The 13,113-nt window shown below is 51.7% G+C and overlaps 1 protein-coding gene and 1 long non-coding RNA gene across 4 annotated transcripts in view; both read left to right on the top strand.

Annotated features, from left to right (window-relative positions):
• The window catches only part of CTTNBP2NL (CTTNBP2 N-terminal like), a 20,107-nt gene extending 14,532 nt beyond the window's left edge, over positions 1-5,575 (top strand). For all 3 annotated transcript variants that reach the window (XM_027895195.1, XM_027895196.1, XM_027895194.1), the window contains exons 3-5: positions 945-1,175; positions 2,824-2,931; positions 3,705-5,575. In XM_027895195.1, the coding sequence (XP_027750996.1) occupies positions 945-1,175; positions 2,824-2,931; positions 3,705-5,186 (1,821 nt within the window). In that variant the 3' untranslated portion in view covers positions 5,187-5,575. The remainder of the gene's footprint in view (positions 1-944; positions 1,176-2,823; positions 2,932-3,704) is intronic.
• A 1,222-nt stretch (positions 5,576-6,797) lies between these two features.
• LOC114063129 overlaps positions 6,798-13,113 on the top strand; it is a 10,031-nt gene continuing 3,715 nt past the window's right edge. The window contains exons 1-2 of the long non-coding RNA XR_003572508.1: positions 6,798-6,971; positions 10,893-10,896. This is a non-coding gene — a long non-coding RNA (uncharacterized LOC114063129). The remainder of the gene's footprint in view (positions 6,972-10,892; positions 10,897-13,113) is intronic.

A 13,113-nucleotide genomic window follows, 5' to 3' on the forward strand; every position in this document is an offset into this window, starting at 1 on the left:
AACCAAACTCTGTTTAGTCTGGATGAGCACATTAAGGATTTTATTAACAATTCATGGATTTATAGGCTCTGGCAAGACTGAAACTCCTTAATTGCTCAACATGGAATTCTTTGATGGTGACACAGTCAAGGAAACCACACAAACTGCTTCTTTCACTGATGGGACAGTAAATGATTAAATCTTTGGTTGAGCAGGAGTTGGTACTTACCTTCTTTGCTTTCACACAGTTTTGGAATGTAAGTCATGGCCACGGCAGGTAGCTGTGGTATGAGGATGTTTGTAGACTGAATGTATTGTGGAGATGCTGTTTTTAAGCAAGATTTTCCTTTATTTCTAGTTTATCTGGGACCACTTGGTTAAAAATCACTGTTCAACAGGGACAGTGAGAAATTAATCAAGCACATGCTTTTTGTAACCTCCCTAGGGCTTATTTCAGGCTGAATAGTGTGGGTTTGCTTCTGTTCCAGCTGTGGGAATGAAAACATTTACAAAAACCACTTGCAAGACTCAGGTGGGTCACCTGGAGAGCAGAAGGATTGTTGTCCTTGTCCTGCATTAAACTTCTCGTGGTATTAATTTGATCAGAGCGCTTGTCCCTTTGTTATTGGTTTGATCAGAAGGTCCAGGGGGGGCTTTGGAGGTCACACCAGTGGCACGGGCTGTGCTGCCTGTCAGGTGGCTCACTTTGTTTTGTGAATTGCTCTCCTGTCTGTTAACCTTTAAGGTGACACACACAGTTGTGTTTTTTCCTGTCTGAATGCTCCCATTCTTACAGCAGATGACAGGATATGAATCAGACTGTGCTGAGTTCTCTTTATCTCTAAGTGGAAAACAGAGAGAGAGGAATATTAACTACAAAATGCTTTCTTATTTAGCTGGGTTTTGGGATTTTTTTTTTTTTTGCTTCAAGGATATTAAAATGCAAATTTGTTTCTGTGTTGCAGGCCCAGCACAGAGACACCTTCATTGAGGAACGCTATGGCAAGTACAACATCAGTGACCCACTGATGGCTTTGCAGAGAGATTTTGAGACCCTGAAAGAGGGGAATCACGGGGAAAAACAACCAGTATGCTCCAACCCTTTATCTATTTTGAAAGTGGTGATGAAACACTGCAAGAACATGCAGGAAAGAATGTTATCCCAACTGGCTGCTGCAGAAAGCAGACACAGAAAGGTGGGTTTTTTTCTTCAAATAAAGTGTGCATTTTGATGGTTTGTTGACTTCAGCAAGAACACTTAAATCCCTGAGGTCTGGTAGCTGAAAGGACTTTGCACCTTTGTTTAAACTTCTCGTTCAGGATGATACTGCTGGTAAGTTTATTGGTTATCACTGCAAAATTTGAAGCACACACAAAATGTTTTTTGTTGGGACACGCCAAAAGGGAACTAGCTCACAGCTGGCAGGTGTAGTGCTTCCCAAAATGTGAGAAAGGATTTCTGGGAGATGGAATTCTCAGCAGGAAGTCACTGTTCTGCTTGTGACTTGTGCTCAGTGGTTGTTGAAGAGCTGGTGCTGGGTAGTTATGGGAGAGCACCTCCTTGTGCTTCCCTAAGGAAGTATGGAGTGACCAGGAGTATTTTTCGTGCTATTTGGCCTCTATAATGAAGCACCTGTTATTCTTCAGACATGGTTTTAGTGCATATTGACACCGATAAAGTCCTTGGTTCACAAACTTCCACAGAAATAGAAGTCCGTGGAAGTAACAGCCAGGCTGTGTTTCACTTTTCAGCCAAATGTCTAATTAAAATCAGATATTTTTTCCCCTTCTCCTTCTGTTCTTCCTGTCTCCTTCTGTGAAAATCTCCCTTATATACTTAATGATATATAAGCATTATTTGGAAGCTTAAATTTCAGGAAGATGGAGCTTCTGAGGAACTGCTAAGGAGGAGCTGCTGAATTCAGGTTGAGCATGTGTTGGGAATGCTTATAGTTTTGGTGATGAGATACAGCAGATCCTCTTGGGAAGTTTGTATTCTGGGGTGGTTTTTCCTTGTTGAGTTAATAGAATTTCAATTATTCATGTAATTCAGTGTTAAAGCTGAAGGAGCTCCTTAACTGGGTCCTTATGGGAAGCAGTTTCATTTCAAGAGCTCATCTTGTTCTTAAGTGGAGGAACAAATTAATGTTCTTTAAAATAAACTTTGCACTGGAGTCCTCAAATCCCCGTGAGGGACTGGGGAGAAGCCTGTGTGGGAATTACTGCTGGAACCATAGCAAGGACTGGCCTGTCACTGGCGATTTTATTGGTGGTCCTGCCAGGAAATTCTGAGTTTCAAGGCACAACAGGCACAGACTGAAATACAGGGGGTTCCATCTGAACATTGAGGAAAAACTGATTTATTTTGAGGGTGGCAGTGGGCACTGGAACAGGCTGCCCAGAAAGACTGTGGAGCCTCCTTCTCTGGAGATATCCAAACCCCTCCAGGTGAACCTGTGGCAAGACCACCTTTTGGACTGGGTGGTCTCCAGAGGGCCCTTCCAACCCCAACCATTCTGGGATGGGAATGTTCACACCGTGAACTTCTCGAGGCGGTTCCACAGTGTGGAGGAGAAGCTGCAATTTAGGTATTCAATACTAAAATGAAAATATGAAGATAGATGCGCTGTGACATCTTCCTAACCTCTTTCACAAACTGACTCAGTCAGACCAGGTTAACATCATCATATCGAGCCTGTCCAAAAACGTGACTTGGAGTTGGGTTTGGAACTCTGAGGCTGCGGTGGCTGCTCTCGTGTGTCATTTTGGACCTGTGTGAATGTCTGTGCTGATCTCTCCCTGCTTGTAAACACCCCCGGGCATCCCCTGGTGTTTGTCTGGCAGGTGATCCTGGACCTGGAGGAGGAGAGGCAGCGGCACGCCCAGGACACGGCCGAGGGGGATGATGTCACCTACATGCTGGAGAAGGAGCGGGAGCGGCTCACCCAGCAGGTACAGTTTGGGAGCTGGTGATCGCCCAGCCCTCAGAAACCCCGAGCTCCTGGGTGGTGGACTCCACACAGGGAGGTGTTGAAAGAGGAGCAGGAACCTCCCTCTCCAAGGCACTCCCGGATTTTATCATTTTGCTGTGAAAAACAACCTTAATTTCTCGGGGTGTTTTGGTAGCTGAGCAGTGCTAAAAGCTATTAATAGGCAATCAGATCTTACTTCAGCCTGAAATCTGAGGAGCGCTCAAGAACAGGGCTGAACTTACAGTCGGTGGTGCTCTATGTGCTCAAAATTCAGGATAAGTCATGAAAGATCTCCTGGGGGTGTTATTCAGAGATGCTAATAAATATTTAAGCCACGGTTTTCAGTTACTCCAGCGCTGCTGCCTTTATTAAGCACACGTAACACATCAGCATTTTAAATCCTAAATGCCTTTAAAAGGCAAACTGACAAAGTAGTAAATGAGGTGGAAGGAGGCTTTGCTCCGGCTCGCTTGTTCCATCAGTGCATGGCAGGCTGGGTGTATATCTCACTAAAGGTCAATTGAATTTCATACATGATAAAACTACTAGCAAGTAATAATTCTTGCTACGTGCAAGCTGAGTCATTCCAAGACTGCCTTGCAGGTTCCTGGGGCAAAGAACCTCTTTCTTAGCCATTGCTGTCTTTAACAGTGTGATTGCTCCAAGATACACAGTAACCCCTCTTCCTTTTTGGGGCATTGCCCTTCGAGGCTTTAAGGTTCCCTTAGAATCACTTTTGTTCTTAATTTGCAGGTGGAGTTTGAAAAATCCCAAGTGAAGAAGTTTGAGAAAGAACAGAAGAAGCTGTCAAGCCAGCTGGAGGAGGAGAGGGCACGCCACAAGCAGCTGTCTTCCATGCTTGTGGTGGAGTGCAAGAAAGCCACTGCCAAAGCAGCCGAGGAGGGGCAGAAGACAGCAGAACTGAGCTTGAAATTGGAAAAGGAGAAGAGTAAGGTGAGCAAGCTGGAAGAGGAGCTGGCAGCCAAGAGGAAGCGGGGCTTGCAGATGGAAGCACAGGTAGAAAAGCAGCTCTCGGAGTTCGACATTGAGAGGGAGCAGCTGAAAGCCAAGCTGAACAGGGAAGAAAACCGTACAAAAGCACTCAAAGAAGAGGTAGAATGTCTGAAGAAAGCCCTGAAGGAGCTGGAGGCTTCTCAGCAGGAGCACAGTCCCTCAGAGGCGTTGCAGCCGAGCCCCTCGGTGGTGTCCAGAGGTGTCACAACTGACAGTCCCCCGGTGAAATCTGTGTCTTGCCAGACCGAGTGTCTGCAGGCAGAGAGAGCACACCCTGCCAGCACAAGCAAAGCTGTTCACAGCGTGTTCCCCAGCCCCTCCACACCAGTTCACTCCTATGCAAAATCCAATGGGCACTGTGACACGGATGGGCAGACGGGTGGGGAGCCCCTGCAGACAAACCCCGCAGAGAGCCACGCTCAGAGGGAGAAATCTGCTGGTGCAACCTCCGAAAACGCGGTGGAGAACGGAAGTTCTCCTGTGAGAACGGAGTCACCGGTGCACCTGATGTCCCAGCACCCTTCTGCTGGGGTCTCCCTGTCCCCCAGCAGCACAGCTGGCTCCTCCCTGACACCTTCCCCCTGCTCCTCGCCGGTGCTGGCCAAACGCTTGGTGGGAGCCTCGGCCAGCAGCCCTGGCTACCAGTCCTCCTACCAGGTGGGCATCAACCAGCGCTTCCACGCGGCCAGGCACAAGTTCCAGTCCCAGGCTGAGCAGGACCATCAGTCCAGTGGGCTGCAGAGCCCCCCGTCCCGGGACCTGTCCCCAACTCTGGCAGACAACTCGGCAGCCAAGCAGCTGGCCCGCAACACGGTCACCCAGGTGCTGTCCAGGTTCACCAGCCAGCAGGGCCCCATCAAACCCGTCTCCCCCAACAGCTCCCCCTTTGGCACGGACTACCGAAACCTGGCCGGCGCTGGGAGCCCCAAAACCGAGTCTGGCCACTCCCCGAGCCCCGTCAAGGTGTCCAGCCCGCTCAGCCCGTTGTCTCCTGGGATTAAGTCGCCCACCATTCCTAGAGCAGAGAGGGGGAACCCTCCACCCATCCCTCCGAAGAAGCCCGGCCTGGCTCAGTCTCCTGCTGCTGCTGCTCCTCTCGCCAAAACCCCTTCCCAGGCGTCCCCCCTGGGTGCCCCCATGGACGTGGCGAGCAGCTGCTCCAACAACGCTGTCGTGTCGAATGGCAAAGACCTGGAGATCCTCCTGCCAACCAGCAGCTAGTCTCCAGAAACTGGGAATGTGGCATTCCACGGCTTAGCACCCCGGAGCTAAGACACTGTTTTTCCACTCCGTGTTATTTATTTCCGTAGTAGCAGGTTCTGTCTGTATAAAGCATTTAGTATATTTTTTTTTCTTCTTCCTTTTTTTTTTAATAGGTAGGAAAATGTTTTTGTTTATGAAGAAACCTTAACTACAGCTATACAGTAGCCTCCAAATGTCTCAAGGCAACAGTCAGATCATTAGAGAAGAACCATAATCGTGTGGTGGGACCTATCAACCTCTAATGGGACTGAAATGCTACTTTTAAATTATGCAGAAAAAAGATTTTTTTTTTTTTTTTTGCAGACTTTTTACTCCAGATGAACATTTTCTAAAAGTGCCTGAACTAAGCCTGCAATATGAATGTGATTCTCGGGAAAAGGTGAGGAGGGGACCATCTAGCTGCAGAAACAAATCCTTCTGAGTCCTGAATGTTGAAACCAACACTGGTTTTTCTTTTGAGTTCTTTCCATTTGCTACGAGAAGTTAGCAAATAACGCTACAAATTCTGTGAGGTGACCACCAGACCAACACTCCCAGCTAATCTGAAGGAAGCACATGAGGTTTTTTGGGGTAAAATTTAGCTGTAACACAATCCAGGTACTTTTTTTCTCACGGTATTTCTTGTCCATGTAGTTCTTTTTGCTTTCCTCGAGCACGTTCTGCAGAGATGCCCGTGTGCTAAACTCTGGTTTGTGGTGTGTCACCCGGAATTTTCAAGCTCCTCAAGCATTCTACTGTTGTGTGTAGAACTTCTGAGAAAAAGGGTCTTTCTGTTACTTGACAAAGATCTCACTATTACTTGAAAAAAAAAAAAAAATCACTAATCCATATGACACCGTTTTTTAGCAACAGTAACACGGGATCTTCGACTGTAAACAAAAGCAATAATTTTGTTCCTCATCTCTGTCAGCTGTGTCTGACTGACCTGGATTTTACCCACTAACTTTTTGGGATCTTGCTGGCTTTCCTTGGCTGCAATTATGGAACCAAATCGTTACTGCTGTGGACATGAATATGTACATGTGTGTAGGTATATCATACACATATGTACTAAACACACAGTGTGTTAGGGAAATCTTTATCTACTCTTGATCTTCTACCTAATATGAAGAAGATGTGGCAATTAAAAAAAAAAAAAAAAAAGGCATTTAGTGAGGAATTGTCTTAAGTTTTGAGGCAAATCATGAGTGTGAAAAGGCATTTGGGCCCAAGAGGGGAGAAAGCAGCTGGTTCCTGTGCAGAAACATTTGCTGCAGGCAAAGCAGGCAGCACAGCACGGTGATTTTCTGAGTCACTGTGGTGAGAAATACAGGACAAACCCCCCAGATCCGTGGCAGGGGCCGAGAGCACGACCCCAAGTTAATGATCTCTGGTGTTGGATGGGAACTGATCCTAAATTTAGACGCTGGACTTGCTGCTCGCTGTCGTCCAGTGTTGAGAGCCCTTCCCCCGTGGTGTTTACACAGAGCACAGCTTCCCACTGCCAGAGACACGTTCTCCTTTGCCATTTTTTTCAATATTTCATTAGACAAAAGCCACCTTTGTCGGGGGGGGAGAGTCCCTGCACTCGTGTCCACGGCAGGGAGGTTCCTTTCGGGCTTTGAAGGACACCAGAGCTCTGGGCTGCTCTGAGTGACCCCACACACCGTGGCAGGTGTTTGGACTGGAACAGAGGTTTGTACAGACCTTTTAGCAGCCCTTATTAAATTGTGGGATTATGGGCTGTCGTTCCTAATCCAGCAGGTTACAACCAGCAGAGAGACAGAGGCAGCCAGAGCTAAATGGGCAGTGACTCTTTTGGAAGCACATTTATTACTTTTTTAACTAAGTATCCACAGGAGATTTTTTTTTTTTTCCCCTCTTGCTGAGAGAAACTGTAAAAATGGATGGGCAGGTGGATTTTGGCCCATGTATCCCTTCCAGTTCAAAAGTGAGGCTTTTGTATACACTGCTTTAATGAGTTTCTTTGCTTTTGCATTAATCTAACTGGTATTATCCCCTTTATTGATAGCTCTAGAGAGAGAGATGCTATGATGAAGTCTAATAGGAAATGCACTGAGTACTGTTTCTTCTGAAATATAATATGGGAAGGGGGTATGCAAAAGAATGTATTTTTGCTAGTAGCCTAACTTCTGAGAGAGACTAAGCACAAGGGATTAAAATGGATCCAACTAATTCAGTAAGACATTTAGAGTTAGTATTTAACTGTTGATGTAGATTCTGTGTGGAAGCAACTAAATATTTCTTCTCTAACTCACATCTGTCCTAAGCAGACATTGTTGCAGAGTTTGTCACTGGCTAATGGAGTATAATGAAGTGCAAAATGTATAACACTAGTATTAATTCATTAACACTTGTAAATTTGTAAAGCCAAATGTACCAAGCTGAAGTCTTTATTCATTTTTATAGCTGATGGCATTAAACATGTTAAACATTCATATTATCAATAAAGGATTTTATTTTTAAGATGTGCAAATTGCTTAGAGGAGGTGTTTGGAGTCGGGGCTGCCCAGCAGGAAACTGTCCTGGTGGTGAAAACGGGGTGTCTGTGCTCACATGGGACCCGGAGCTTTGACAGAGGCTCGGAAATATCAGAAGGAAGCAAATTTCTGGGGAGTGGAGCAAGTCCTGAGCAGTTGCTGCTGCAGCCTGGGCTGTGTGACTCCTCCATCACCCCCCACCTGCAGCTGCTGGTGCTGGAATTTGGGAGGTTTCCTGTGAGTCAGGTGGCACAGCACGCTCTGGGTGCTCCACACGCTCTGGCTTTTAGGGTATTTTAAAGTTAAACCAGCTTTTCCCAGAGTGCCTCTTTGCCACAGTGCTATGGTATTGGATGGATAAGGCTTTTGGGGTATTGTATGAATGAACACGTGGGGAGGAAATGGATGTGCCATTGCTGATTTGTTCAGGCAGGATGCAGAGCTCATGGAAATTCCCTCCGCTGTGGAGGAGTGTGGCTCAGTCATGTCACAGGGAGTGACCCAGCTCAGAACAGGCCCGGGCTGTGGATTTGCCCAGGATGCAGCGTGTCCATGCACAGAACCATCACCTCTGTGCCCTGGAGAGCTGGGGCTGCTCTGGGTGCCTCCCGTCTCACCCACAGGGAAGAGCCCTCGGCTCCTGTGCCTTCCTGATGTGCACCTCAGTAGTGACCTGTTTTTCTTATCTTTACATCAATAGTTGAGCAGGTTTTGCAGCAACCTGGGAAGAAGCAGCTCTCTGTTCACCTCTCCAGGCGTGATGACACCCCAGAGTGCTGTGCCAGTGGTGGCACCAGCCGAAAGCCACCGAACAAGCGCCGCTTCCTGCCCGTGAGCAGCCGGAGGTGAGGAGCCCTGCCCGGGCAGGAACGAGAGCTGGTGTGGCTCAGCCACAGCCCTGATGGCTTTTTATAGCAGCAGCGGTGGCAGGTCCTTGCCCAAGCCTGGAATGCTGACAGAGCCTTGGGTAAACACCACCGAGCTGGTTCCTCGTGCCTCCGACACGCCACGGTGCGTGCGGTGAGCACGGCGTGAGTCCCAGCCCAGCTGGGGGGAGGATGGAGCCTGCTTCCAGTGGGATGAGCTGAACCTGGTCCTGGTTCTGGTCCTGGTCCCTGCTCTCAGCTGGGTTCTGCACAGGAGAGAGGGCGTCAGTTCCTTGGACAGAAGACATCCCTTCATCCCTTAAAACATGTCCATCCACACCAGCTCGGATCCTGCGTGTGTGGGTGAGGAGAGGAGCCCCGGGCTCGTGTGGGGTGAGGAGGGGTCCTGGGGAGGTTTGCTGGGTAAGGAGGGGATCCAGAGGTCTGTGCAGTGCAAGGAGGGGGGCCTGGGGGTTTGCCACCCTCTACAGGCATTGCTGGGTGTGGGACTGTGGCACCATGTCCTGAGCCATCCCTGCAGCCGGCGGTGCTGGAGCTGCAGCCCCTGGCTCCCACCCTGCTTCCAACGCTCCCAGGGCCGGGCAGGGATGCTCGGGGCCGGGCAGGGATGCTCAGGGCCGGGCAGGGATGCTCGGGGCCGGGCAGGAATGCTCAGGGCCGGGCAGGGATGCTCAGGGCCGGGCAGGGATGCTCGGGGCTGGGCAGGAATGCTCAGGGCCGGGCAGGGATGCTCAGGGCCGGGCAGGGATGCCGGGCCAGGGCTTGTGCAGGGCTCATCCTCTCCCGGTGCGTGGCCGCTGGAGGGCGATCTGTGCCCGGGAAAGGACCGGGCCGGGGCCGCTCCCCGCCCTCTTCCCCCGCCCGGACCTGCCCTGCGGCCGCTTCGTGCCGAGACACCGCTGGGGACAGGCAGGGCCGGACCCGGGAGGGGAAACGGGGAGCGCCTGTCCCGGTGGAGGGCACCCGCATCGTAGGGAAACTTCCATCACAGGGCATCCCTGTTGCAGGATACCTCCACTACCTCTTGTAGAGAACCCCCATCATAAGGCACCCCCATCGCAGGGCACCCCTCAGCACAGGACAGCCCATCCTACTGGGACAGCCATGGTTTTACTGCTGTGTCAGGACCCACCAGCTGTTCCCAGTAGTCCCAGCTCTGTCCCAGCAGGGGCTCAGCCCTGGAGGAAGCCTCCAGCACCCAGCTGGCCACATGCCATAAATCCTGAGAGGCTCTGGCTCCACGTGAGAGATCCCACCCTCCCATTCAGAGCCACGACTTCCTCCAAACATGGATAAAACATGGCACAAAACCCGAAAGTAGTGCCTTCCTGATAGGGACACAGCTGCAGGACCACCATGGTGCCCACGGCAGGGAGGGCAGGAGCTTTGGCTTGCTAAATTAATTGGCAAAACAGGACTGGGCTTGCTTGGTCCCAGCTCCCGGATGCTGGGGGCAGCTGTGTGTCCTCCTGTCCCAGGACTGGAGCTCATGCAGGGTCAGCCAGCAGTCCTGGAGCACCATGTTGCTCCAGAGCATCTTATGGAGCCACTGCAGGGCAACAAACTGCTGTTGGGGAGAGAAACCAGCCAGGGAGATGCCGTGCTGGGGACACAGGGTGCTGGTGAGGTTTTGTCAGGCAGCACTGAAAGCAGGGCCGGGGTGATCCCACCAGGAGCATCCCTTGGGAAACGTGGCTGCCCCTCCAGATGCTGTGACCTGCAGTTGTGCCAGGAAAAGCTCTTTTTCTTTGCTGTGCATCCACCCTGAGCACCAGCTCGGGGCCATCCTGCCCGCGGTGCCTGCGGACACGATTTGTTTGCACAACCCAGCCCGCGGCCAAGGGAGGCTTCAAGAGCTGAGTGTTGCTGTGAAAAGTTCTCCTGCTGCAGGTTTAGCACAAGCAAACATGCCAAGAAGCTGAGCTCTGCTTACCCCACTTCCCTGGCCTGCTAATTCAGCCTCGGCCACCACCGCTGATAACCCCTGGGCGCCGGCGCGGCGCCGCACTCACCGCCACGGCACCCCACAGCCACCCACCACAGCAGCCAGAGCAGCAGCTTCAAGGGTCTGAGAAAATCACTCTGAGGGGGGGCAATCATCTCTTTTGGGACGAGGACAGTGAAAGTAGCACGCACACAGGGCTGGGTTTGGAGGTTGAAACGCCTCGTGCCGATCTCAGTCCTCTGCTGGTGTGGGTTGAGTTGCTCCCTGTGGGACCAGCAGCTCATCCCTGGGTGTCTGGGACACTGGGTTGAGGCTGGCAGGGCTGCAACCCCCAAGGAAACGGGAGGTGAAGAGCAGTGTCTGCAGGGTGTTCTGGAGCCACCCTTTGGGCCGGGCACAGCACTCAGGGCATTTAATGCGAGGGCACACAGTGGCAAAACAGACCCAGACACACACACACAGCCAGGGTCAGGACCAGGCCCGCCGTCTCCCCGACATCCCCCAGCTGCTTCCCAGGTGGGTTCCTGGGAACCCTTAGGTGTTCCACCTGCCCAGACCCTGCTGAGCTCCCGAAGGCACCCCAGCCAGGCCAGCCCGGGGCTGTCGGCTCGGCCACAGCTGCCTCTCATCTGCAGGAGCCTCCCGGCTGGGTGATTAATCTTTTGTCACGCAGGAATAGGGAGAATGGGCAATTAATAACCCCCCCCAGCTTAGGCAGGAGCAGGACTCTGCCATCCCCTGCTGCCGGGGACCGGGATGTGCCGGCGGCCGGGCACGGGCGCAGAGCAGATGTTCCCCAGGGGACCAGGGTCAGCACTGTTTGACGAGGAGGAATCACCAGCGGGAGGATGTTTGTTTTTGTAGCAGCTGGATGTGTCTCGGGGAGGGATGGGAACGTCTCCTGTCACCCGTGGGCCGGGAGGAGGCTGGCAGGGCAGGGATAAAGCTCCTGACAAGTTTGGACTAGCCGGCGAGTTGATTAGCTGAGAGATGAAAATTCACAGCTCGGCTCTTGCAGGGGCCGTGAGCTGCTGGAGAGGTGTTTATGCGAGGGGAGGGCACCCCCCTGCACGCTGCCCCGCTGCCCAGCCCCTCATGGGGCTGGTGGTCCTGGTGAACCACCACAGCAGCGGGCTGGGCAGAACCCCCAGGTCAGCAGCAGGCAGGGACACTCACGGATCTGCAGACCCACAAATCCAGGGCTGTTCATGGGAAGGTGGGGACAGCTGGGACGAGGGGACTCAGGGACATTGCTGTGGGGAGGTGGGTACCCCAACCTCCTCATGGCTTTGGCACATGCCATGGGAGCACCCGAGTGCCACCACAGCAGCCTGGCCGTGCCCCGTGTCCCACCGTGGCCGTGGGCACTGGGGCCTGGACACCAGGCACTGCCTCAGATGGTAATTTGAGGTGAGGGTGACAAAGAAACCCGGCCCAGCCAGCACAGGCGCTTGTCAGCCGAGAGCTGGGCTGTGTCTGATGGTCCCGATTACCCGATGATAGACAGAGATAAACGTGTACAGCTGGAGGCAGAATAAATCGATGCTGTATGCTGTATAATTGTCTTGAAAATAAGGTAATGCCTGGCTCTTGGAATGCTTTGATCTTATCAGAAAGACAAGGAATACACTAATGGCTTTAATTAGACTTTGGGGATGAAATGAATTCGGCCTCCTGGGTGAGCTGGTTTCTGGAATTGACCACTGGTGGGGATAGAAAGGCTTTAATCAGATTTAGGCTCTTTAATACCCACAATAGTGTGTGTCTGCATGTGTGATACAGACCTACTGTTGTGTGTATTTTGGTGGGGGCTCTGCAGGCTGGGTGTGCTTGTGCTGCCTGTGCCATCGAGAGCCTTTTCTCAATGTACTTTCACATTCGTGTTTAAGCTCGGCAGAATCTACTTTTTTATTTATTGACTCCTGAAGGAGAGTTGAAAACGACTTGTCAGAAGCAGTGGAAAGCCGGGAATTGTTTGATTTCCCAGCAGCAGAGTCGTGGCAGCTGTTCCTTCAGCCAGGCAGCAAGCTGGCAACTCTTCGAGGAAGAGATTGTTAATCATTGCATCTACTGGCTACAGCTGAAGCAAGGGAAGAGCTTCTTGTCTCTCTAGGAACAGATCTCCGTGTTGTCCCCCAGAACACCTCGAATGAGAGGCACTGAGAGCACAGAGGATGAGCAAGGGCTGAGTCAGCCGTGACTCACCGGGTGAAGTTGTTGCTCATCCCCCAGCAGATGCGAACAGGGGTGGGGATGTCCCGGCTCTCAGGGGGCTCTGCCTCTGCTCCCCCCCAAGCTTGTGGCAAGGCCATGTCCTGGGGTGTCCCCTGAGCAGCCTCACACCACCATCCCTGAGCACCCCAGGGTTTGGCAGGGGCTGGGGTTTCTCAGAGGCTGCACCTGCCCTTCCCCGGGTTATTTCCCAGCAGAACTGCAGCACTTGCTAACAGCAGCAGCAGCCCAGATGCTGACACTGAACACGCAGCAGTTATTCCTCCTGGGCTGTGTTTACGTCTTCCCTGTTGCAAGTACAGATTGGGATTATTTTGGTGGGTTGACATGAGCTGTCGTGC

This window comes from Empidonax traillii, unplaced genomic scaffold (genome assembly GCF_003031625.1).
Source record: "Empidonax traillii isolate 1590-97213 ecotype Southwest subspecies unplaced genomic scaffold, ASM303162v1 scaffold451:size1465578, whole genome shotgun sequence".
Classification (NCBI taxonomy): domain Eukaryota; kingdom Metazoa; phylum Chordata; class Aves; order Passeriformes; family Tyrannidae; genus Empidonax; species Empidonax traillii.